This window comes from Pseudonaja textilis, chromosome 3 (assembly GCF_049901715.1).
Source record: "Pseudonaja textilis isolate UNSWEBS1 chromosome 3, rPseTex1.2, whole genome shotgun sequence".
NCBI lineage: Eukaryota > Metazoa > Chordata > Lepidosauria > Squamata > Elapidae > Pseudonaja > Pseudonaja textilis.
In genome coordinates this window covers 137,726,374-137,749,666 of record NC_141992.1, presented here as the reverse complement: position 1 = coordinate 137,749,666, position 23,293 = coordinate 137,726,374, and the positions used below count along the sequence as shown (strand labels likewise).

At 34.8% G+C, this 23,293-nt stretch overlaps 1 protein-coding gene across 2 annotated transcripts; it reads right to left on the bottom strand.

Annotated features, from left to right (window-relative positions):
- Positions 1–293: 293 nt before the first annotated feature.
- Positions 294–15,607, bottom strand: MCUR1 (mitochondrial calcium uniporter regulator 1). Of its 2 annotated transcripts, XR_015743117.1 has the most exons (10): positions 14,988–15,607; positions 12,671–12,769; positions 11,775–11,878; positions 10,836–10,937; positions 10,182–10,223; positions 8,529–8,600; positions 7,961–8,014; positions 6,172–6,286; positions 4,886–5,219; positions 294–1,853 (listed from the first exon to the last, which is right to left on the bottom strand). XR_015743117.1 is itself a non-coding variant. In XM_026699553.2 (9 exons), the coding sequence occupies exons 1-9, from the start codon at positions 15,313–15,315 to the stop codon at positions 5,164–5,166; spliced, it is 972 nt and encodes a 323-aa protein (XP_026555338.2). In that variant the 5' UTR covers positions 15,316–15,607; the 3' UTR covers positions 3,743–5,163. The 2 variants fall into 2 exon arrangements, 1 of the variants encoding a protein (XP_026555338.2); XM_026699553.2 differs by lacking the exon at positions 294–1,853 and having other exon boundaries at positions 3,743–5,219.
- Positions 15,608–23,293: the final 7,686 nt, after the last annotated feature.

Sequence of the window (23,293 nt, the reverse complement as noted above, 5' to 3'; positions counted from 1 at the left end):
TTCCCCCCCCACAGCGGTGTATTTTTATCCAGGTCAGGGTTCAATGTCTTTAAAATCTCCTTCTACTTTGTCATAAATGCACTCATTCAAGTATTGAAAACGTTGACAGAACATAATAGGATAATCTAAGTTAGTTCCATAAATATTAAGCATAGCTATTACAGTCCTGCTTCCTTGCATCAATAATAATTTGTTGCACATCAATTGGTAATCTTTTTTGAAACAAAATAGCCACATATTTAGCTGTCATTGAAGTATTTGTAAGTAAATTTGTACCACACAATATTTATAGATTAATATTTAAATTCATTTTATACTTTATTAATAAAAGTTTCTCCTATTCTACTAAATGAGTCTCCTGTAGATAAGAAATATCTGCCCTTAACATATTTTAAATATGCTAAAATTTAATTTTGTTTTTCGGTTCTTGAGGCTCTTTTTATATTAACTTCATTCATTAATTTTATTTTGGCCCACTTATCAATGTTTTCCCAACAGCAATTCATTGTATAATCTGCATCATCTCACAAATACCCAGTTATGAACTTTACAGTATTTAAATATTTATCATATTTTTAATACTATTTACAGATGTAGAACCTTCACAGGAACTCAAATGAATATTCAAATAGCAATATATTACATATGCAGAGAATCTATACTTAACAGAAAAAAATGTGATTATAAGAAATTAAAGTAACAAAGAATGACATCTATAAACTACCAAAAATCTTGTTCCTAGTAACATTTAAATGGGCAAGAATACATCATAGGGCAACCATTTTTGAACCAAAGTACCTCAAATGGGCTAACTTACAAAATATGTCCAATTATCCGGGACTCGTGAATCTTGAGGGAATGAAACATGAGAAAATTGTGGCTGCTTCAGCTCTGCTGGGCTGCTGCTGCAGTCTTTTGATGTTCATTTTGGATGTTTCATGAGTTTCCCAGCCATTCTCGTAATGCCTTGCTCCCTTCCTCACCCAGCAGCAGAGACTTACCTACACGCCGGCAACTGGCAAGGGAAGAACAGGAAGAAATCCGGCCCCCCAATCCCAGCCTAAACCGCTGTGTTCCCCACCCCACCAATGCTCTTTCCCAACCTGTGCCATCCCTGACATATATGGAATTTCTTGTGGCCCCCTTACCTGCCTGTGAGCCAAGGACTTGCAACTTCTAAGCTTCCCCATTGATTCTCTTATGGCAAAATACCCACAAGGAAAGTAAAGAGAAGGGAAGGGAAGGAGGGCAGGAAGGAGAAAAGAGCAGTGAAGAAGGAAGGGAGAATGTTGCTTCCATCTCTGTTCCCTGCCAGCTTCCCACAAGAATATTCAATGGGAATGCCAGCAGCTAATCAAAAGCCATTCCCGCTCAGTGCTTTTTTGCCCAGACTATGTCTGTGTTTAGGTAAAAAAAAATATCTCTGAAACAATAACCCAACAGCACATGGATTATTTATAAAACTGAAAAGAACCTTACTTCTCCCCCCAAGAAATAAAGAATTGCGTGACTTCTCAGTGAGATAGTATTCTAGTTCATCTCTCTTATTACAAGTAAATATACAGAACAATTTCAAACCAAGCATTTAAACTCAAAGATGAAGACTTAAATTGGCAATATGCCCAGACTCATTATCGTGAAATTGCTAAGAGTACAGAGACAAGAAAAGAAAAAAAATCCAGTACCTTTGCAGTGAGGCTTTTCTTTCCCTCACCTCAGGCAAATTCATACTTCTCCCTTGCCATGAAATGAAACACAGTCAAACTTACCCATCAACCAATTTCAACTATAAAGGTCTTTGCATTCCTATGGTTATCAAATCTCTGATCTTGATGATCTGTTGGAGATAATTGCTGGAAACCACATAAAATATTGTGATTGTACTGATCCAGTGAATTCAGGTTCTTATAAATGAACTTGTTTTATCTTGAGACTTCTTTGGTAAAACTAGGATAGAATGATACTTTAGTATGGCTAGAACTCCAATAAGGATTTTACCAATTCCTGGTGAAATATACATAATGCCATGGTTGACTTGCTATGCCGCCCTGCTTGCAACCAAACAGTAATGGGAGGGGGGAGGGAAGGCACTGGAAGGTAAGGGAGGTTTGGGAGGGAACTGTGGAAAGCAAGCGTGCCACCTGGAAGCATGAGGCAGACCTAAAGCCCAAGGTCATCGACTGGAAACAAAAACGTCAGAACTGGCTTTTCTACTTCTGTACCCATATAGCTTTTCAGAAAAGTTATATTGTTGAAGCAAAAATGTCCCAGGGGTTTCTTTTCCTGTTTAATGCAATGGGATGATTGATACATAAAATCTCTTCCCTTGTGGTAATACGAAAGAAATGTATAATAAAGATACTGGAACTAGCTCCAATTTTTTGCCTCATTGGAGAAATTTTAAACAAATGTTTAAACCTGGAAAATCCATTGCTAAAATGGGGAGCTTTCTGAAAAAAATGTTCCATAAATGCGGCCAGGTTTATAGCATAGTAATCAAATACATATTTATTTCATTCTTATCTCCTGAAGTTGTCTGAGAGAAATTTCAGTTAGGCCAAGAGCCAATAGTACACAATTAATAAAAGACCCCCAATCTCATCTCCTATCTATCTAATTGTAAAATCATTTTATACTAAATATGTATTTTCCTAAATAATGCTATCTAAAAATGAGAGTTCCAAACTTTCTAACATAAATAGCTTTGTCCTGAATTTAATCTGTATACTGGACTGGCTGAAAAGAGAAGTATAAATTTAATCAATAGAATACATTTCTGCATAAAACATTGTTAACTTCCAATTTCATGTATATTGATCCTAGAATGAAAAAAAATCATATAAATACCCATTTTATAATGTATTGCTACACTGAGATTATATATTGCCCAAAGAAAAGAGAAGATAACAGCACTAATATAATTTTCTCATGGTAGTACATAATTTCAGGGGCAATAAAGTTATCCTGAATAATTTATTATTTAAAGCATTTATTCCACATAAAATTATTCTGACATTTAATAGTCCAATAAATTTTATGACGTGATAGAAAACCTAATAACTTTAATTCCCATTTATATTCTTGGGTCTTTACTGATTAAAATTATATTTAGTTTCGACTAAAATTATTTAAATAGGAAATTTCAAGAAGGCAACCCTAGAAATGGTATATAAATATTTCAAATCAATCTATCCATCCACCCTTCTATATTTATTTAGAAAGCCAGACACATTTATTTAGAAAGAAAAACCACTAATAAGATATAATTTAGCAAAAACCAAAATTTAAAAGTATTGATGGCATTTTAAAAATACAGTTATTATGTTTTACAGTTAAAAGTTAGTCACCAATTATAACTGCATGGTCTAAAAAGTAATAATAATCACATACATACATACACACAAAAACACACACACAAAACGGGCTCACCAAATACACCAATCTCAGGGCTGGCAATGACAACTAGTTCAGATTATTTTATTATTTTATTTAGTCTAATATATCTATTTGTAAATGAATTCCTTTAGAAAAACATTATTTGCCATTAATTTGTGACAGTTCACATGTAAAAAGACTTTGGAACTGCTATTATAAAGAAGTAATTACACATGTAGCATAATAAAAAAAGGTTCAACTATGTTGAAAGGATATTTCAGTTTGTATTATTCAGTAAATCTTATTCTTCAATATATATATTTTATATTTATAAAATTGATAAAAATAGTGCAACACTCAAGTCACCTTTATTTTAAGAAGAATTTATTCAATCTTTCTTAAGAGGTTAACTAAATAGTTCATAATCAACTGTCATTGACAATTAAAAATCACAAAAGGAGGGGAAATAATTAAAAAAGTATGAACAACTAAAAGTGTTTTGTTGCAGGATTATTTTGGCATCTGAGCTGAGAAAACCTAGGCTCTTCTTTGGCAATAATAAAGTTACTATCAATTTGTTGTTTTATCATAAAAGTGACAACTTCTTTTAGGTTGCCAAATTTAACAATTAACCAATTACTTATGTAAATAAGCATTCTCTTCCACATTTCCATAGAAGAAATGTACCTTTGGATATATGTGCTTGGTTTAAATTTTGGCATAGCTCGTATACACAATTTTCCACTCTGCAAAATGACTATTCTTTTGATTTCATGAGAATTTATTTCCAGGTATGTATTTGTGCCTAGCTGCAATTGCCGATACTATTTTCTACTTGGGAAAGTTTTCTCTTTAAGAACTTTTTATAGCGCATAACTGCAGATAAATTTCATCACTGATCTATACTTATTGTTATTCCGAAAATATAAAAAAAAATCAATAGGCTATAACCTTATAATTACTGGCTGAGAGTAAACCTGATTAACCTTTCTTTTAAAATTAGCTTTTTGATTGTGTTGGTAGCCTTTTATTATTTTATTAAGAAAAAAAATCCTTGTTTCTCTAGCAGTTTCCGTAATATAAAAATACTGGAAGTAAAACTTTAATAATTAAACTTTTGGAAAACTTTTTGCTTCCATTATTTTTATATTAAGGAAACAGTTAAGATTTTGTCTACTATTCTTTTGACATTTTGTTATCAGCACAATCTTTTTACAACTGTTGCTTATAAAACATTTTTAGTTGGACTGAGATTTATTAACAACAGATGACAATGGAAACATCCATTAAATACAGCAGCAAGAAATCTTTAGAATCCTGTTTATCGATAAAAAGGAAGTAAACCAAGACATAATTCAAGAATTTCTAGCTGTGAAGGAACATGATAAAGGCAATTGGGTTATTTTATCACCTCTCACTTAGCATTAATGTCTGTTATTATAATACCATTAATCTTTTAACTTAAAACTTGTATTTCATATATGTAGTAGATAGATATTTTAAAAGCTACCTTTTTAGGATCATAATATCCTGGAGACATATAAACATTCAGTTCTGAGTGGAGATATTCTGTGCAAAATATGGATGTCCACAACACAGGCAAGGTTTCTTTCAATATTTTGATACCCATACATTTTTCAGGCGCCCATGTGTAATTATTTGATTACATTCTTCAGTGCAACAAATAAATAAAATGTACTCTTTCTGAAAAAAGTCATTATTTCAGATGGAAACAACATGTCATTTCTTATGGCAAGCTAATACAAGACCCTTGAAAATAAAGTTCCATTATATCCATAAACGGTAAAATCCGAGTGCTACGGTAAGGCATGTAAATACTGAACCTAGATGAAGAAATGGAGAAAAAATATACGTAAGGGTTTCTGGATATTAAAAGAAGTTTAAATATGGTTGTTTTAGTCCTTTCAAAAATACAATTCTATCAACATTAAAATGTTCTAACATATTACTAGAATCTCACATGTAACTGTGTATTGTTAGACAACATGGAAACTAATGTTTTGCTATGCTGTGTAGATCAAAGCCTGTTATTATCAATATCATTTCAGAGAATGAAGAAATTGAAAAAAGGACTAATAATCAAATAAATGGAAGAAATACAATAGTAAGTAGGACTAGATTAAAAAGATTGTTTAAATTATTCTTTCAAGTTTTTTATCACAATTTTAAAAACAGTTTATGCTATTCAAATTTAATATATACATATATTAAAATAAATTTATGCTAATATGACCTGTTTTATAGATCCTATCTGTTTTAGCAATTAAGTATCAAAAGTGAAAGCTATACTGTGTAACTAGTAGGAAAAATTTATTTGCAGCATCAAAAACATAGCCAATGTAGACAAGAGATTATGCCAACCAAATATACCAACAGAGGTAATAACAAGGGGTTGTATGTTAATCTAAACCAGGGGTGGGCAAACTTTTTGCCTCGGGGGCCTCATTGACTTTTAAAATTTGACAGATGGGCCGCCACCTGGTGTCGAAATGCCTGTCATTACAAGTCAAAATCAAATGAATGCAATCATTCAATCATTCACATCAAACCTTAATTCTGTACCAATCTTTGGCGGGCCGGATTAAAAAGACCAACGGGCCGGATGTGGCCCGCGGGCCGTAGTTTGCCCACCTGATCTAAATTAATATACTAAACAGTCAGTTTCTGGTACCAATTAGAAACTATCATTTTGACATAAATATTAAACGTAAGTATAAACTGAGCAGGCAAATAAGGAAGTTGACCAAGCATATATGTAGACAAAGGATAACTTACCAGCTAAATATTTGATATTGTCAAGTTTGTGTGATTCAAGCATTGTTTTCAGACCTGCAACTTCAGTATCTATTTTCCTATAAGTCTGTGTTAAAGCTCGATCTTGCTGGGCATGCTTAAAGTAGAAAAAACACTTTTAAACAAATTTGTTAATATAATACCATTTTAAGCATCTTATTAAAATATTAGGCAAACATACCCCCAAAATAATACTGTACATTTTTTATGTAACAGATTCTCTTTTTTAATATATAGTTTTAAAGGGAGGGAAAAACCTGCTTTTGCTCTAATAAAATGTGGTATATGTGTTTATTACTACATAGTGCTAATTGCTTGTGTACAGTATTACAATCACATTGAAATGCTACATTCTTTTTTTCCCTGTCTGAGAATTAAAAATTCACTTCTAATATAACTTAGTTGAATATATGTAGGTAGGGCAGCACTATTTAAATAATTTCACAGATTTAATACAAAAGTTGAATCAAATATCTTAATATATATAGTATTAGGGTTTTTTAAAATTTGTGAATGACACTTCATTTCAAACAGATTTAAACCTTCACCAACCTGAACCAATTCTCAAAAACCTATCAAGACTTCATATTGCTTTTGGAGATATATACCAGTCCGAGAAATTATGCTTTGGAAAATATAACAGGACTTACTAAGAACAAAAGGCTAAATGAGGGAAATATCTAAGGATTTTTCTTACTTCTAGATGATATTCATATTCTAAAATTGACATCAGCTTAAAGCCATATATTACCATCCATCATTTTTGCGTAATTCATGATTTTTAATTTCCCAAAGCTTTAAAACCTTTTCATTTAAACCTTTTCATTTTTATATTGCACTATAATTTTTCTAGTAATTTAATGAAAGAGTAAGAACCAGCTGTAATGGTCATAGTCAAAAGATCTATTTCTACACTATTCAGGCTGTTTAGACAGCAACCCCATTATACCACAGCTTTGTCTTGTGTATCAGTTACACTCATTCCTGGGTCATTAAGCTCAGTCAGTCAACAAAGCTCTGGGCACTTCCACACTGGACTACTGCAATGCGTTCTACATAGGGCTGTCTTGAAGACTTTCTGGAAACTACAGCTTGGAGAAAATGCAGCAGCGCAGGCAGTTATATGCACTTCTAAAGCAGCCCATGTTATACTTCTGTTCCAGAAGTGGGCTGCCAATTTGCTTGCAGGTCCAATTCAAGATCTGGTTTTAATTTTAACACCCTTCATGGCATGGGTTATCTGAGGGACTGCCTCTCCCAGTTATATCAACTATCCATCTATATCGGGCAGAGCACACATGTTGTGGGTCCCATCGGCTAGGGACCTTCAACTGAGGAGTCCCAGGATAGTTGTCTTCTCTGCAACAGTACCTACCTTATGGAAACATTCTTTCCCCCAACATTAGATTATCATAGCTCCATCCCTATTGGTATTATGAAAAGCCCACACTTATGCTGTCCAGCCATGAGGCTCCCAGGCAACTGCTCAGATGGCTCTATTGTTGAGGTAGCCATTTTTATTCCCCCACTTCCATGGTTTGCATCTTTTGTTTTATGATATTTATTACTAAAAATGATGTTTATGGTGTATATTTTTTGTTTTTATTTATGGTTCTTATGTGATTATAGTTTGCTGCTCAGAGTTGCCTTCTGTGAGAGGGATGGCTATATTCATTTGATTAATTAATGATGTCTAAGTAATTTTGAAAACCGACATGAAAAGGACTTTCACTATAATAATTATATTAATAATTATATTTGTATTTCTTACCAATTCCACTATTTCTGTTCTCATTTTCAATACTTTCCTATCATTAAGTGAATACTGAAAAAGAAGAGAGTAGTTAATTATCTTCTGCTTCTAAAAAAAAGGTCACCTTCCATTTGTCATTAATCGTCTTAAAATATCACTGCAGCTAGAGTTCATATGAATGAAATACTATCTCAGTACCATCAGGTAAAGTTCCAAATGAAATTCTTTTAAATCTACATTGGCCCAGGAAAACCATAAATATCTTCCAAAGTTTATTTTTAGCTATGATTCTTGAACTCATTAAGCATTAATGAGGAGAATCTAAACTCTGCAGCCAGTGAGCTTAAAATAATTTAAAGTTCTTTAAAAAAAATGGATTAGCTAAAACTGTCTAAACCATTAGTTTAATTCATTTTAATTCATTTAATCTAATGGATTAAACATTAGACAGGTGTCATCCTCACAATACTATTTGATCAAATAGTAACATAATTAAGAGAACCTGTTTAACAATTAACACAGAATTGCATGATACAGTATGACGGTATTTTTGAATAAACTTTATATAAAAGGAAAGTATACATACCAATTCTTTTACTCTGCTTTTTTCTAGATTGAAATCTAACTTGCTATCTGTTCGCACTTTAGAAGTTTCATCCTAGAAAAAAAAATTTCATAGAACTAAACTGAATGCCTGTATTCAGATTCCTTAATCAAAAATAGCAATGCTATATTTAATGAAATTTTCCACAGTCAATGGCCCTAAATCATTCCAGAAATATGTCATTTCTTTTAATACACTACCAAATTCTCCTCCTCCTAAATTGTTCCAGGTTTTTCAGAGACCCAAAGCAGAAGGAGACGACTAAATTAAAAGCATGAAAATGGTATTTTACTCAAATGTATACTACTCTCTATATTACTTGGTATCCGGTCAAGAAACCTCAATATAATTTATAAATGGTGCCTTAAGTTAGCTGAATTCTGCCACACACCCTTTCTGTTGCTATGATACAATGTCTATTGAACACTATCACAGAAACACCCATCAATGATTTACTTTTTCAACAGCAGTATGTTTCACTACATAATCCAGTGCAAGAAATGCTTGTAATTTATAATGTAGGGAAAGACATTATAAGGCATATTCAAAAGCAGTACAGGTATTCATCAACCTACAATAACAATTGAGCCCAAAATATGTTGCTAAGCATAGAAATTGCTGTTAAGACAGGTCAGTGGGCTTTGCTCCATTTTACGAATTTCTTGCCACAATTGTTAAGTGAATCACTGCAATGGTTAAGTGATCACTGCGGTTGTAGAGTGAATCTGGCTTCCCCGTTGACTTTGCTTGTCAGAGGGGTGCAAAAGGTGATGACTTGACCCCGGGACACTGTAACCATCATGAATCAGCTACCAAACTTCTGGATTTTGATCATGTGACCATGGTGATACAGCAATGGGTTGTAAGTGTGAAAAATGGTCTGAAGTCACTTTTTTCAGTATTGTAATTTCAAATGATCACTAAACAAACTGCTATAAGTTGAGGACTACCTGTATTTCAGAGTATACAACCTCTATCAACTACCTATAAGAAAATGACTTCATTTTTTTTGCTGAAGATATTTTAGCTATGGTAATTTTACTAGAATATTTTTATTACCAACATTCTTTTAGCACTGTTTCCTATGGATTAATTTATTATAGATGAAAAGCAAATTAAATGGTTTCACTTTACGTAGACAACTTATTTTGATAACAGAAGACCTAGCCCTCTTCTTAAATTTGGGGCTTAGTAAATTTTCCCAGAAATTTCTTGGTACAGCCAGGGCACAGGCCAAAAGATACAAGATAGAGCTTTGTTCCATGTACAGATTGTTAGTATAAATGCATGGGATATGTATATCATGTGTATTTAGTACTTTGTCAGCATATAATTTCATTATCATTCTGAGTTGTAAGAGTAAAAGCAACAAATCCTTTCTAGACTAACACAGAATTTTTGTATTCAGCAGTGTTTAAACTACCCGTATTTATAGAAACTCATACATATTCCTCCACCAAGTGCTTGTAATTTTACAGTATAATCCTATACATATTCATTCAGAAGGGCAGTAGAGTTCAATGGCATTTGCTCCTATATAAGTCGATACAGGGTGAAATTATAAAATAACTTCTTACAGAAAGTAGATATTCATTTTACATTCTGAAGTTGCATTTCAAAAATAATGTAACTTACTGTTACTTGCTTTTTTAGCTGCTGAAGTTCAAGTTTTATTTTCTTTGCATAAAAAAGAGAATAAGCTTAGTTAAAATACCAGACAAAAAAGAAGTGAAGCATGTAGCAAATACAGATTTTAGGTTACACTCAACTTAGTTTAATAATGAGGTAGAAGAGGGGAACTTGGAATTCTCACTTAACTACATTAAGTACTATGTATGAGTGAGTGTATATATATTCAAAACACACCTACTGTATATGCCTGTACAAAGCTGAACTGAATGTAGCAAGCACATTGATCTTATTAAAGAATTCATAAATATGAACATGGAAATGAAAAAGGGAAGTAAAAAATCAAGATTTCCAGTCTCAAAGAAACTATATTGTTTTGTATTTTTGTTGGTTTTCATGAAATGAAATAGGCACCAGCATAGCACAATCTTTTGTCTACTGCTCTCAATGTGATTAAATACAAAACCCTTTCAATAGTATGGTGTCAGTGATTTTATTTAGTACAAGGTTTCTATCTTAAAACTGAAAACAAAAGCCTTACCTTAATTTCAGATGGTAGCTGATATTCAATAGATTCAACGTACAGTATTTTTGAGCCACCACTAAAATTTCATCCACATGTTCAAAAAATACCCATTACACTTTTAAAAAAAAAATTACCTCGTTTTCTGATCGGAGTGCTGAAAATTCACTCTTTTCCAAAATAATCATATCCTTTTTTACACCACCAATGTGAGACATTATCTGCTGAACAGCAATTTCCTTTGGAGCAAGAGAAAAAGGGTTTCTTCAGGCCATCAGTGCTAAGATAGCTGATGGTTTTTATTCTAGCTACAAGGTTTATGCAATATATTGTAGAACTGATGGGGACTTTATTTAGTTGAATGTAGCAAGGAACATATAAATAATATAAAAATCATTCTGCCCAGTTTCCATGGTATGAAAAAGGAATGCTTGATGAGATCATCTCATCTCATCTATTTATCTATCCAGCCATCCGTCTATCCATCCATTGGGAGGGGGAGGGAAAGGTAGTTTAGAGTTTTATGATGTAGGACTATTTAAGCCATGATTTACAACATTCCTGCAGTATGCATGTTTGTGCAATACTTTGTCTATTACAATTGTTTGAGATTCAAAGGCCAAAAGCAATTTTGGCATCTGCTGAGGTGCTCACATGACCTCTGTTATTACTTAAAATAGTTCTGTCTTTTCCTGAGAATGGCAGGTGCTTTCTGCAGTTGTAGTGTGATCTCCAAAAATGTTTATTTGATTTGAAGAGTTGTAAGACAGATGCCATATGCATGGCTACACACTTACCTTGGACTCATGAAGAAGTACTAACTTTGAAGGTAAATATAAGAATCCATGCAAAATAAAGCCATATCGGCAAACAATGAATGCTTTTGCATGGTTTATGAATAGATGGAGATCAGAGTATTCTATTGTTTAGCACAGACATATTTTATATATTTACTTCATAACACATTTTGTTGGTAGCACTATCAAAACTAGTTATAACTAAATTTCTATAATTTAGATGGATTTAATCTGAGTCCACCCTAGTAAATATAATTATATATTAAATACTTTCTCAACCTGTTGCATTTTGGTGACCATGTCTTTGTGTATCATATCCATATTGTTTTTCATGATGTTCATTATAGCAGACACAATAATTTCAGACTGCTGTGTGGTGAATCCTAAAACAATATAAAACATTATTTACTACATACACATTGCTTCAACAAAGATAATCATAAAAACAAGAGCTTTCAATAATAATTTGGTGAGCTGTAAAAAACCCTACCCTTTCCATAGAATTATCATTAGAGAACAGGCCACCAATGTACTGGCTTGTGCCCTTAATCCTTAAGGCAATGATCTTAACATCTTCCAGCACGAGGTGTCCTCCTGGCACCCAAACTTTTCGACATTTTACCTTCCCTCCATGCTCTGCCTTCCCTTATAGCCACTGACAAATTATGGCCTTTGCATCTGTTCTTACTGTAATGTTTTCAAGTGTTCCCAGATGGCATGTTGCAGTTTGAATATGGAACATATAAAATTAATTGATATGTATGTATAATATTTGAAAAAAAGCCCTATGCATAAGCCTTACATTATTATAAGAAGCAACTAGTGAGAAGGTAGCATCTTAAATAAAATCAATCAGCAATGAAATACTTGTATGATTTATGCATATGAATATTTAACAGCATTACTTTCAAAATACAGAAATGGATAGAAAATGAAATCTAGTTCTAATATGTAACTAATATCCAAAGATGCAAAATCATTCATATTATCTTCCCACAAAAACACATGCTTACTATTACAGTGACATAAATACACTACAATTAAATATAAATGCCAGCTAATTTACTCCAGGAAATGTAAGCAATATAGTATTTATGTAAGTGGTTATTTCTGAAGAGATAAAGGAATACAAAACTGTTATTGTTATTCAAATTGTAGAATAATATATTTGTTACCATTTTCTTCCAAGAGGCATACAAAGGCATGGGTATCAAAATAAAGTGTTCTACTTCCCAACGGTGAACATCTACTTTTGCTGTTTTCAAACTGCAGAGCTGATGAAAAAAAAAAAGATTTAATATAAACAAGTTACCATTTTCTCTTTTACAGAAAAACAATGTATTTCAGCTTTAAATAGCTGGGATATATTCTCTATAACTACAGGTTCCACCAATTAAAACATTTATCACTATTTTTTAATTTAAAAAATGGAGTGGAATTTTTATAATTCTAATTCCTTTGTCCTTAAATAGTTAACTGCAAATATGCAATGATGGAGAATAAGTATAAAATGTTTATGATTACACACACATACACCATTTAATCTGAAGTGTTTTAACATCAAATTCAGCCCATTAAACTTTTTAAAATGTTTAACTGATTTCACATGGATTAAAATGAAGTACATTCCTAAATGTCCTTTGTTTTAATCTATGTCATCTGAAAGGACTTCGCTTTGATTAGATACTGTTTTCCAGGCCACTTCTTAAGGATGGGGGAAAGGTGACCTTTCAACAGAGCTCACAGCAGTTGTCTTTCTTCAAAGTGCAAGTCATTAGACTAATTCTATAGCTGGCCTCTGGTCTCCTTTGCTATCTACCAAGATGATCTTGAATTGTGACTGTGGCTAGATTTTGCCTGCCTTCTTATCCATGAGAATTTAGATGGAATCCTTCCTTCTATGGCCCAGGGATTCCATCTAAATTCTCATGGATAATTTATCATTTCTAAGATAAACTACTGCTTTTATGGAACTTGAAACATTAACAGTTCATTATATTTCTTTTGTTGTTGCTTTATTCATTTGATTTTTTTAATTTTTAAATTGTATTTTTTAATTAATACACATTTTCAATAAGTATTTTAAGTCACATTTATTGCAGTTTTAATTATTTTAAGCCGTTGCTTTAAGGTTTTTTAAAATAGGAAACAGAATACAAATCTTTTAATCAAATTATAGTGTAAGTTGTGGGATGCAATCCATTTCATCAAATCCTTAAATAATTATCCTGAATAATAGACTAATAGTGTAATTTAGACATCTTCTAAATCTGGTCAGCTTGGCTCACCTAGTATGATATAGGTAAGGATGTTCTGTGCAGGCAGCCTTTCCAAACACCCAGAGCCAGTAAGATACTTTTTCCTCCAAATCCTTTTTACCCTATAAAGATCTTCTAAGAAAAATTCTGCTAGCAGAGGGAAAGTTGTTTCCTTTATAATTTAAATTTTGTGACCATGTGCATATATCAGAGGGAACTGAACCTTTGATTTTTTTAAAAAAGATATTTACTGCTTTTTATTTTTCAGTCTTTTTAAAAAAAAATTCCTGTGGTAATAATGATGGATGGCTGAAGAGCCTCCCAACAATTTGTGGTATTTTTGTTTGTACTTGCTCGAGTTTATTTTTTGTTCTATAATAGGTTCACATACACTAAACCAAACAAAAAAATGTAGAGCTTCTAGATTTGTGTGGATCAGGCTATCATTAACTTTTCACTTTGTATTTTTGATTGTGACATTACTTACTGCTTAAAATTACTCTGCCTATTATAATCTGCTACCAGTTCTGCAGAGTTGGGTACTAATCAAGTCTAGTAGATGCTTATTTAACACAGCATACAATCATCAAATTGTGATTGGTTATTTATACGGAAGTAGTCAGTCTATAAAATTATACATCAATATTAAATTATAGAACATATGGCTAATAAATTAAATTCCATAAATATAATAAATCATCCTTTGCCGCTGCACCTAGATCTTTAATCATTTATTACCTAAATGATGTGATAATTTACAATCAAACCAACACGCAAAGGTGCTTTTTTTCTAGAGGCAACTGGACTGTCCGGTTTTTCTTTGAAGACCTTTCGCTTCTCATCCCAGAAGTCTTCTTCAGCTCTGACTGGATGGTGAGGAATTCTTCAGTCAGAGCAGGAGGAAGCTTCTGGGATGAGAAGCGAAACGTCTTCAAAGGAAAAAAAAAATAGAAAGTCCAGCTGCCTCCTGAAAAAGCAACCATGACCTGGATGATTCCATCAATCAAACCGACACCTTCCAAACGTTTCGCGTTGTATAGTACAACCTCCACGAACTCTTGATCACTAACGGGGGAGAAATCGAAAACGTGGAAAGCGCATCGGGTTAACTACTCCGCAGTAGAAGAGCCTGGGAAAAAAAAAGCTGCTTTTTCCTACTCCACAAGCACAGAGAAGCCCTCCACAGAAGCGACGCACAGGTGTCCATCCCTCCAACCTGCCCTGCCCGTCTCACCTGGTCCTTCCACCGCTCGGCAGCGGCTCCCGTTCAGGCTGAGGAAGCGGCTCCCCACGGCAGGCGAAGGGAAGTCTTCGGCACGCGACAAGGACGAGGCGCGCGCCTCAAAGCACGGCCGCCAGCACGGGCTGACTCCCGCCGCCGGCCGCGCGCGCGCTCTGAAAGCCCTCCTCGCCAGGCCGCTCGCCAGCTTCCCATCTCCTAGGCAACGGGCGGGGAAAGGGGAGCGCGCGACGCCGAGAAGGACGCCGCGTTCTCCCTGAACGAAGAGGAAGCCCTTTTGCCCGTTCCCCACGATGGCGGCAGCGGCTAGACTTCTGACCATCCCTGCTTTGGCTTTGCACGACGCCACGGAGCCGTTGCTGTTGCTCCCTTCGCGCCGGAGGTCTACTGGTGGCTCTCCTTAGAAAAGCGCTCGGTTCCTCCAAGTTTGCTCAATTCCGGCATGTACGGGTCCCGGTTCGGTGCTCACGACGCATGCGCCTCCGCAAGAGGCGGGTGGTTTCGAATGACGTTCGGGAGATTAACACCCGCCCGGCTATGTATCACCAGCTGTTGTCGTTTTTCTTCCCCTCCCTTCTCCGGCTGACGGGCGTGCACACTTGGAAACAAAACGAGCACACGCGTACGTAGCACGTGGGAAGAGCCCCAACATCCTCAGAGAGGCGGGTTCCATATGCACGCCCGCCTACAGTAATTACACGCTGGGGAGAATTGCACACAAACGCGCAGGTGTGCGTGTGAGAGAATCCTGCAAAGGAAAAAGTGCCCCCCCCCTTCTTTTTCAGCAGGCAATTGGACTTTTTTTTTTTTTGAAGACGTTTCGCTTCTCATCCAAGAAGCTGCTTCAGCTCTGACAGGATAGTGGGGAATAGAAGGATTTTCTACTCCTTGCAGACAGCTGGTCGTTTGCATCCTTTTAGAGGGTCACCTGAGAAGTACTCCTGGTTCCTGGTTGTACCTTTAAGACAACCATGACCTGGGTGACTAAGAATCTCTACAGACTTTTAGCTATACAATTTGGGATGAACACCCTTTGAATGGTGAGGGCATATAAATGGATTTCCAGAAATAAAATGGCAGATTACAAGAACCAGGAGTACTACTCAGGTGACCCTGAGGACTGGAGTGGAAATCATCCCAAAATATCATTCTGAGGCCTTTCTCCATAAATGAGTTGAAATCATTTCCACCTGTCTTTGAGCCTGCAGCCATCTTTATCATCCTGAAAAGGATGCAGTCCAAAACTCACAGCTAATCATTTTCTGTTGCCTGTGTTTGAAATCACTGTTAAATTTCCCTGAATTTTTTTTTCCAAAGAAAAATTGGTTTAACTCAAAACCAAAAACTCAGTTCTGCAGTGTTTCCCTTTCAGCAATCGTACACAGTGTGGGATGGGGCGGAAAATGCAAAAAAGTAACTATTGGGCTACCACATGTACACTTTGGGGGTGAGGACACATTCCTAGAATAAAAGGAATTAGAGATGTGTGCTACTTGTAGTCTTTACAGGATTCCAGTGTTTAGTTTTTAAATTACCATTCTCCTTCTGCACTTGCCAGAAACACAAGTTATGGAATTGTAAGAATACTTATTAAAATATTTTTACCCTTTTCTTCAGATAAAAGTAGTTTCCAAAAGACTTTACATAAAATCAACAAAATCAAGATAGCCCTTGTCTATAGGTAATCCTTGACTTACGACCACAATTGAGCCCAAAATTTATGTTTCTAACTAAGAAATGTAATTAAGTGAATTTTACTACATTTGTTACCCCATTTGTTAAGTGAATTACTGCAGTTGTTAAATTAGTAACAAGGTTGTTAAGTGAACCTGGATTCCCCATTGACTTTGCTTGTCAGAAGGTCATAAAAAGTGATCACATGACCTCAGGACACTGCAACCGCCATAAATATGAACCAATTGTCAAGCATCTGAATGTAAATCACATGACCACCGGGCTCATGTGATTTACAATGCTGCAATAGTCATAAGTGTGAAAAATGGTCATAATAGGTCACTTTTTTCAATGCCGTTGTAACTTTGAATGGTCACTAAACAAATTGTTGTAAGTCAAGGACTATCTCTACTGGTTTTATACTCCCCCCAAAAGATATCAAGAGTAGAAAAGAAGAAAGGAAGAGGGTTCTAGTAACGGTTTAACAGTATGGGAAATAACAATATTGGAATCAGAAGTTGTTTAGAGCTGATACAGTAATTCTGCTTCCCATCTCTTCTTTTATTCCAACCTGATGGTTTGACAATGAGTTCAGGGTCTTTATTTTTCTGCAAAAATATCCTGAAACAATTTGAAGGACTAACTTTGAGATTACATTTGAATAATCAAAAACAAGAATTCACGTTCATTTAGCCATTGCGTATCGATCCTTGCGATTGTCAGGTTTTGCTGCCGAAACCTCCCACTTATTTTGGCCTGTGTCCCTGGTGCCATCCCATTTGAATATTAGCTTTAAGTTTAAAGACTTGGGAATGATTTAAGCTTTGGAATAAATGCAAAACATAAAAAATAGCCCCATATACTTGCACTTGCCCACTTTGGTCTTGATGCACATTTTCAGCAGACAAGAATCCCTAGGGCACTGATAATATAAGATAAAAATATCAGAAAGTATATTCATGAATTGTCATAGATCTGTTCTTGGACTGTTAATAAATACCTAAATATAATAAAGTTCTATTAAATCTAACTCATCTTGTTAAATTATTTAAAAGTTTTAATTAAAGTTCGTTTGTCATCAAAGTTTGGAACAAAGGAATCTCATTTACTCCTATTTTCTCTACACAAGAGAGATCTTTCATACTACAGAGATAAAAGGATATACCCAGCTGCAAATGCTGGAAAATCATCTCATTGTCTCTAATTTAGTGTATTGAAATAATTAAATCCTGTTTTATACCATCAAACCATGGCAATACCTTTTTTTTTTTTTCACAAAAACAAAATACAAATAAAACCTCTTTTTTGAAAATAGCATGGTCCCAGGTTATCATATTCTTCATACAGACACAAAACTCAATTTCATGCTCATTTTTATATTCTATTACATATCTTATTACCATTTTATATTTTCTACATAATTTTTCCCCTCTTTTAATTTTCTCAACTTTGTTTTAATTATCTCATCTCAGTTCAAATCATTATATTTATACTTTTGTCTGTCCTGTTTCAATTTCACATTATCTTTTCTTATTAAGCAATTTTTCCCTGTAGTTACCAATTAGAGTATGACACCTTTATATCCTTTAATTTTATCCATTCAAACTCTTATTTAAGCTTCAACGTATACCTTTAAGATTATAGCATTCAATATAATACATAACTTCAAATTGAGTTCTGCTTGGTACATTCTTAAAATAGAGAATATATTCTTAAAAAGAAAAAATTATATATATATATATATATATATATATATATATATATATATATATATATATATATATATATATATATATGTAAATAAAACACACATTCCATTCCAATTCAATTCTATCATTAATATGCATTAAAATGTTAACACTTTTAACATTTCTTTTCAATTAAATATACTTCCTTGGGAACCCTTATAAGCTTTCCATAGTTAATTCTTTTTTCCCCATATTTCTCACTTATATTTTTATAAATCATTACTAATAATTAAAAATGTTCCCTTTTAATTCTCTCAATCATTTTAATTCATTTATTTATTAACAAACATCCCACTACAGTAAATATTTTATCTATCATCAAATTTTCTAAAATTATTTCTATTTGTAATATAACAATGCTATCTTGTGTACCTTTGCAGAATCCCTTTTGCAATTAAATTTTCACCCATTATCTCTAAACAAGCTTATGGTTACAATCCTTATATCTTTTCTCTGTTTCTCCATTTCTTGTTTCTGTTTTTTACAACTTCTTTTCCTTGCCTTCTTCCCCCTCTTCTTCTCCCTCCTTTTTTTACCCCCTCATCTCTCTACTTCTAACTCTCTCATCTGTAATCTCCTCTTCTGTTGCTTTCTAATATTATACTTATCTTTCAAATTGTTCTTCTTTTTGGTTGTTTTTTCTAGTCTTAAACCTTTCACTCTCTTTCCCCCCTTTTCTCCCCCCCCCACTTAAAATTATTTGATCATTAAAGATGGCTTCTTCTTTGTCCTAATCTTCTTGTTCTGCAAGCGTTTCTTGTTGCTTCTCATAGTTCCAGATCTCCATTTCTAAGAATTGAAACACAAAGCCAAAAGAACTTCTCCCTTCTTGTGCATCTTCTTTCCATTTTTTAAGTTCCATTTTCAGTTCTTCTAAGAGTGATACCATTTTAAAAACTTTTAAACAACCACTCAGTTAATTTTAGTCATCTAGATGCAAAAACCAAAAATCACCAAGTAATCCAAATAATCCAAGGCTGTTTCTACTTGATTCTTTTTTCCAGTTTCTCTTCCTGGGGTTCTATTATTTTGTTACCAAGTTTCTATTAAAATGTATCTTTGAGGAATCTTGTTAAAATTTCACTGTAAGTTCCTTTTAATTACAGTTCCATTCCTTAATTCCAGGCAGTCTCCTCCATTTTTCCAGATCCTGCCCTTCTATTCTTTTTTTTTCTCCTTTCCAGCTTTTAAAAAATTTAAATGTCCAGAAATCTTTATTATCCCCTTGACTTTTATTTTCAGCTTAGATGCCTATAAATGTCAAAGTGGATTTTTTTCAGTTTCTTGCTTAAGTCTCTTAGCTGTCAGTATAAAGAAGGGAAGAAAAAAAACCTAATCCTTTCCCTTCTCTCTCTCCTTTGCAGCTTCAAAATCTTCTTTGGGAATAATGTTGTTAAGTTTAAATTCCAGGGTGCCTTATTTGTTGTTTTTGCTGTTTGACCCGGTCAACCAAAACTTTCTTTTCTTATCTTCCTCCTGCACATTCTTTTCCGGTCGAGTTCTTTGTGGTGGCCATTTCTAACCACCGCTACAACCGCCTTCGGGAAAGGGAGTAATGGCCAGCTGGGGAAGAGAGATGCGGCTCTCCTCAACCCTGCAGGCAGTCTCCCCCCTCTTCACCACCTCTATGGGGTGGCTTAGCTCCGAAACCAGCCGGCTCGGGGCGCTCCAGCGGCGAGCACGGATCAAAGCCTCAGAGAGACGAGGTTTAGGTCTGTCACCGAAGAAGCTCAAACCAGAAGGGGCCATGGCAATAACTTTTGATATATACGTGTTTCTAGACTATTTTGGTTTTAGCCTGAATCCTTTACTAGATGAAATGAAAGTTATTTTGATGTTTAGTCTTCAAATAACTTTTTAAAACTCTTAACTGCTAAAACATATACTTGTAGAGAAAAGCACTGGTTTCCTTGTCATGTGGATTCTGTAAGCAGAATTTCAGCTTATCAAAAAGTATGGTGTAACATCAAGATAAAATTGTCACCTTTGTCTTTAACAAGTGTGACAGGCAAATATTTTTCATGGTTTGAAAAACAGTGTTTCTGGTAAAAAAAAAAGGTAAATTATTCAATGAAATTTCATCGCGAATCTGCAATTAATCTATAGTATAAATCTAATGAATACACATTGATGAAGTTTAAGAAACTGACTCGGTTTTAAGTTATCTGCTAGGTTATTGCAACGCACATTTTGTTGGATTAGTAATATTTAAAAATATGGGAGAGTGCTTTGGTTTAAGAACTTAAAACAACAAAGAGCTCTGAAATAAAACACACGTTCAGTAAAATGTAGCCCTCAATTATTAGCTAATAAAAAATATCCCCAATAGATAACTATCAGGATATATTTTAATAGAAATATTTAATAGATTTTTTTTTAATGCTCAAGTTGCTCAAAGCCATGTAAATATGCAGTAACATCCCAGTTGAGGGAGGGTTGCTTATTTCTGATTTGCTGTTAATTAGTTTTTTTCAATTTTGTATTATTGCCCCCGTTACTGTACTACTATTTGATTTTTGTTTTGTTTTTATTTTGCAAAAATATTAAAAGTGACAGCAGAGGCAAGAGATATAGATAGTTGCTCATTTGCTCTGTCTTGTTAACAATGTAGTCTGTAATAATTAGAAAAAGAAAAATAATTAGAAAAAGAAAAATCAAAGTTCTTAATTGGTGATATTGTCGTTAAAATGAAGACTATAGAAAGTTAGCACCCACCCTTCTCATTATTACCTTTATTGTCAGAGTACAACATGTGTACAGTGAGATTGGTTGAGCCTCCCTTTGTGCACTCATACACACACAACTCACAGTGAGGACAGAAGTCCCTAACCCAGCCCCAATCTTATTACATTATGTGACCTTGTTACACAATGCGCCAGCCCCGCAAGTCTGTCATACTATGTTGACATCAAGAAGTCTGACAGCTCAAGGGTAGAAACTGTTCTTCAGCCTATGAAGCCTATGAAGAAACTGTTCTTCGAGTTATGCTTCTACCTGATGGTAGGAGAGTGAAGAAGTGCTGACCAGGGTGTGAGTCATCCCTGAAAATTCTCCTCACTCTTCTAAGGCAGCAAGCTCTAGCGATGACATCTAGTGGTTTCAGGGAACAGCCCACAATGTTTTGATGCTGTGCTCACCACCCTCTGTAGTGTCTTTCTATCCACAGCTGTCAAGCCAGCATACCACACTGTAATTCAATATGTGAGGACGCTTTCTACTGTGGACCGGTAACAGGAGATCATCAGTCGTTGTTCCACTTTATTCTTTTGCAAGACCCTAAGGAAATGGAGTCTCTGTTGGGATTTTCTGGCTACCTGGGTTGTGTTGATTTTCCAGGTGAGATGTTCGCTGAGGTAGATTCCCAGGAATTTAAAGGAGGAAAATCTCTCCACACAGCCCCCCTTGGGGCAGGTTCCTCTCTCTTCTTCTGGAAGTCTAATACCATCTCCTTTGTCTTGCTGATGTTTAGATGCAGGTTGTTTTCTGGACACCATGAGGATAATTTTTGAACCCCCACCCCCCGTATGCTGTTTCGTCTCCACCTGTAATAAGACCCAATATGGTAGTATCATCTGCGAACTTAATGATCACAATGATCACACTTAATGAAATATTCTAGGAAATATCAAAAGTCAGAATATTATATTTTCCTGGATGAGAAAAGGAGGAACATGTTTTTAAAGAGAAAGAGCAGCTTCTTGCAGCTCCTTTCCCCCAGCAGATATTTGGTGCCCATTGAGCAGAACTGGGCCAGCCTATCTACAAGACAATGTAGATAATCTTCAACTCCAGGGTGATGGGATTAAGACATGACCCTCAAGGACATAACAGGATTATCTACCAGCAGAGCTCACCACATGGCACAACTAAGCCCCTTCATTGCATCACCCAGCAAGGTTCAACCAAACTTATCTCAGACATCCTCAGCTATGGCTCCTGCATAGCCCCCTGGGAGTCTGACAACCAATAGAATACATTTCTTGCACAGGAACAGGAAGCTCAAGGGCAAGGCCCAAGAGAGGCTTTAAATACCTCTCTCTCCTCCATGTGGTCAGCTGCCCAGGACCTAAAACCCATGTGGTCCTGTCCATCAATAAATCATCTTTCCAATCAGCCTCTGTGTTTCCAGTGGCTTTCTCCCCACTTGGAACTGAACCAGATGGATATTCCAACAAGACAATATCCATTTTAGGAGCCACAGCCACTGGGAGAGTGCTTAATCTGCCTTGCAAAATGGAGACAAACCTGGTCCTTTGTATTCAGCACTGAAATAATTGAATTCCCTCCCTGCTTTCTCCACCTCTCCTCCCTCCCTTGCACGTTTTACTTTATGGTTTTGAAGCATAAGAACACAGACTGATTAACTCATTCAAGCCGTTTTCAGAGAGAAATTCTTTGAAAAGCTGGAGAAAAAAGGTGATGGGGTTAGTGCAGCCATGGGAACTGCTTTCTAATTAAAGAGAAAAAAATATCTAGTTTTGTTTCTCCTTGGAAACCTCTTTTGCACTTGCTGAAAATGGGAAAAAAATATTTTAGGTTTTGATGATTATAATAATTAGTTATTATAGAAATGGCTTGAAGTGTTAATGAAATGTAAAGCAAAACGTTGAGGTTGTATTTTTTTTGTATTTTACTGCACTGAAGAAAGTTGGTAGTCACCCCTTTTCTCTCTCTCTCTCTCTCTCTTTGTACTTTTTCCTTTTCTGCATAACCAAGTACAAAAATATACAGGAAAAAATGGAAAAGGATAGAAATTCACTGAGTACTTGGTTTTGCAGATACAAAGGCAGGATACAAATTAATAAATGAAATCTAACATAAGAGATCTGATTTCAGAGATCATAATCTGATTTTTCAAGGTAATGCTAATATGTTGGA

Coding starts and splice junctions, on each gene's coding strand:
- MCUR1 (XM_026699553.2), bottom strand. CDS start 15,315: ATGGTCAGAAGTCTAGCCGCTGCCGCCATCGTGGGGAACGGGCAAAAG. Junction 11,879..12,670: donor ATGCCTCTTGGAAGAAAATG/GTAACAAATATA, acceptor ATATTGTTTTAG/GATTCACCACACAGCAGTCT. Junction 6,287..7,960: donor GAACAGAAATAGTGGAATTG/GTAAGAAATACA, acceptor TTCTACTTTAAG/CATGCCCAGCAAGATCGAGC.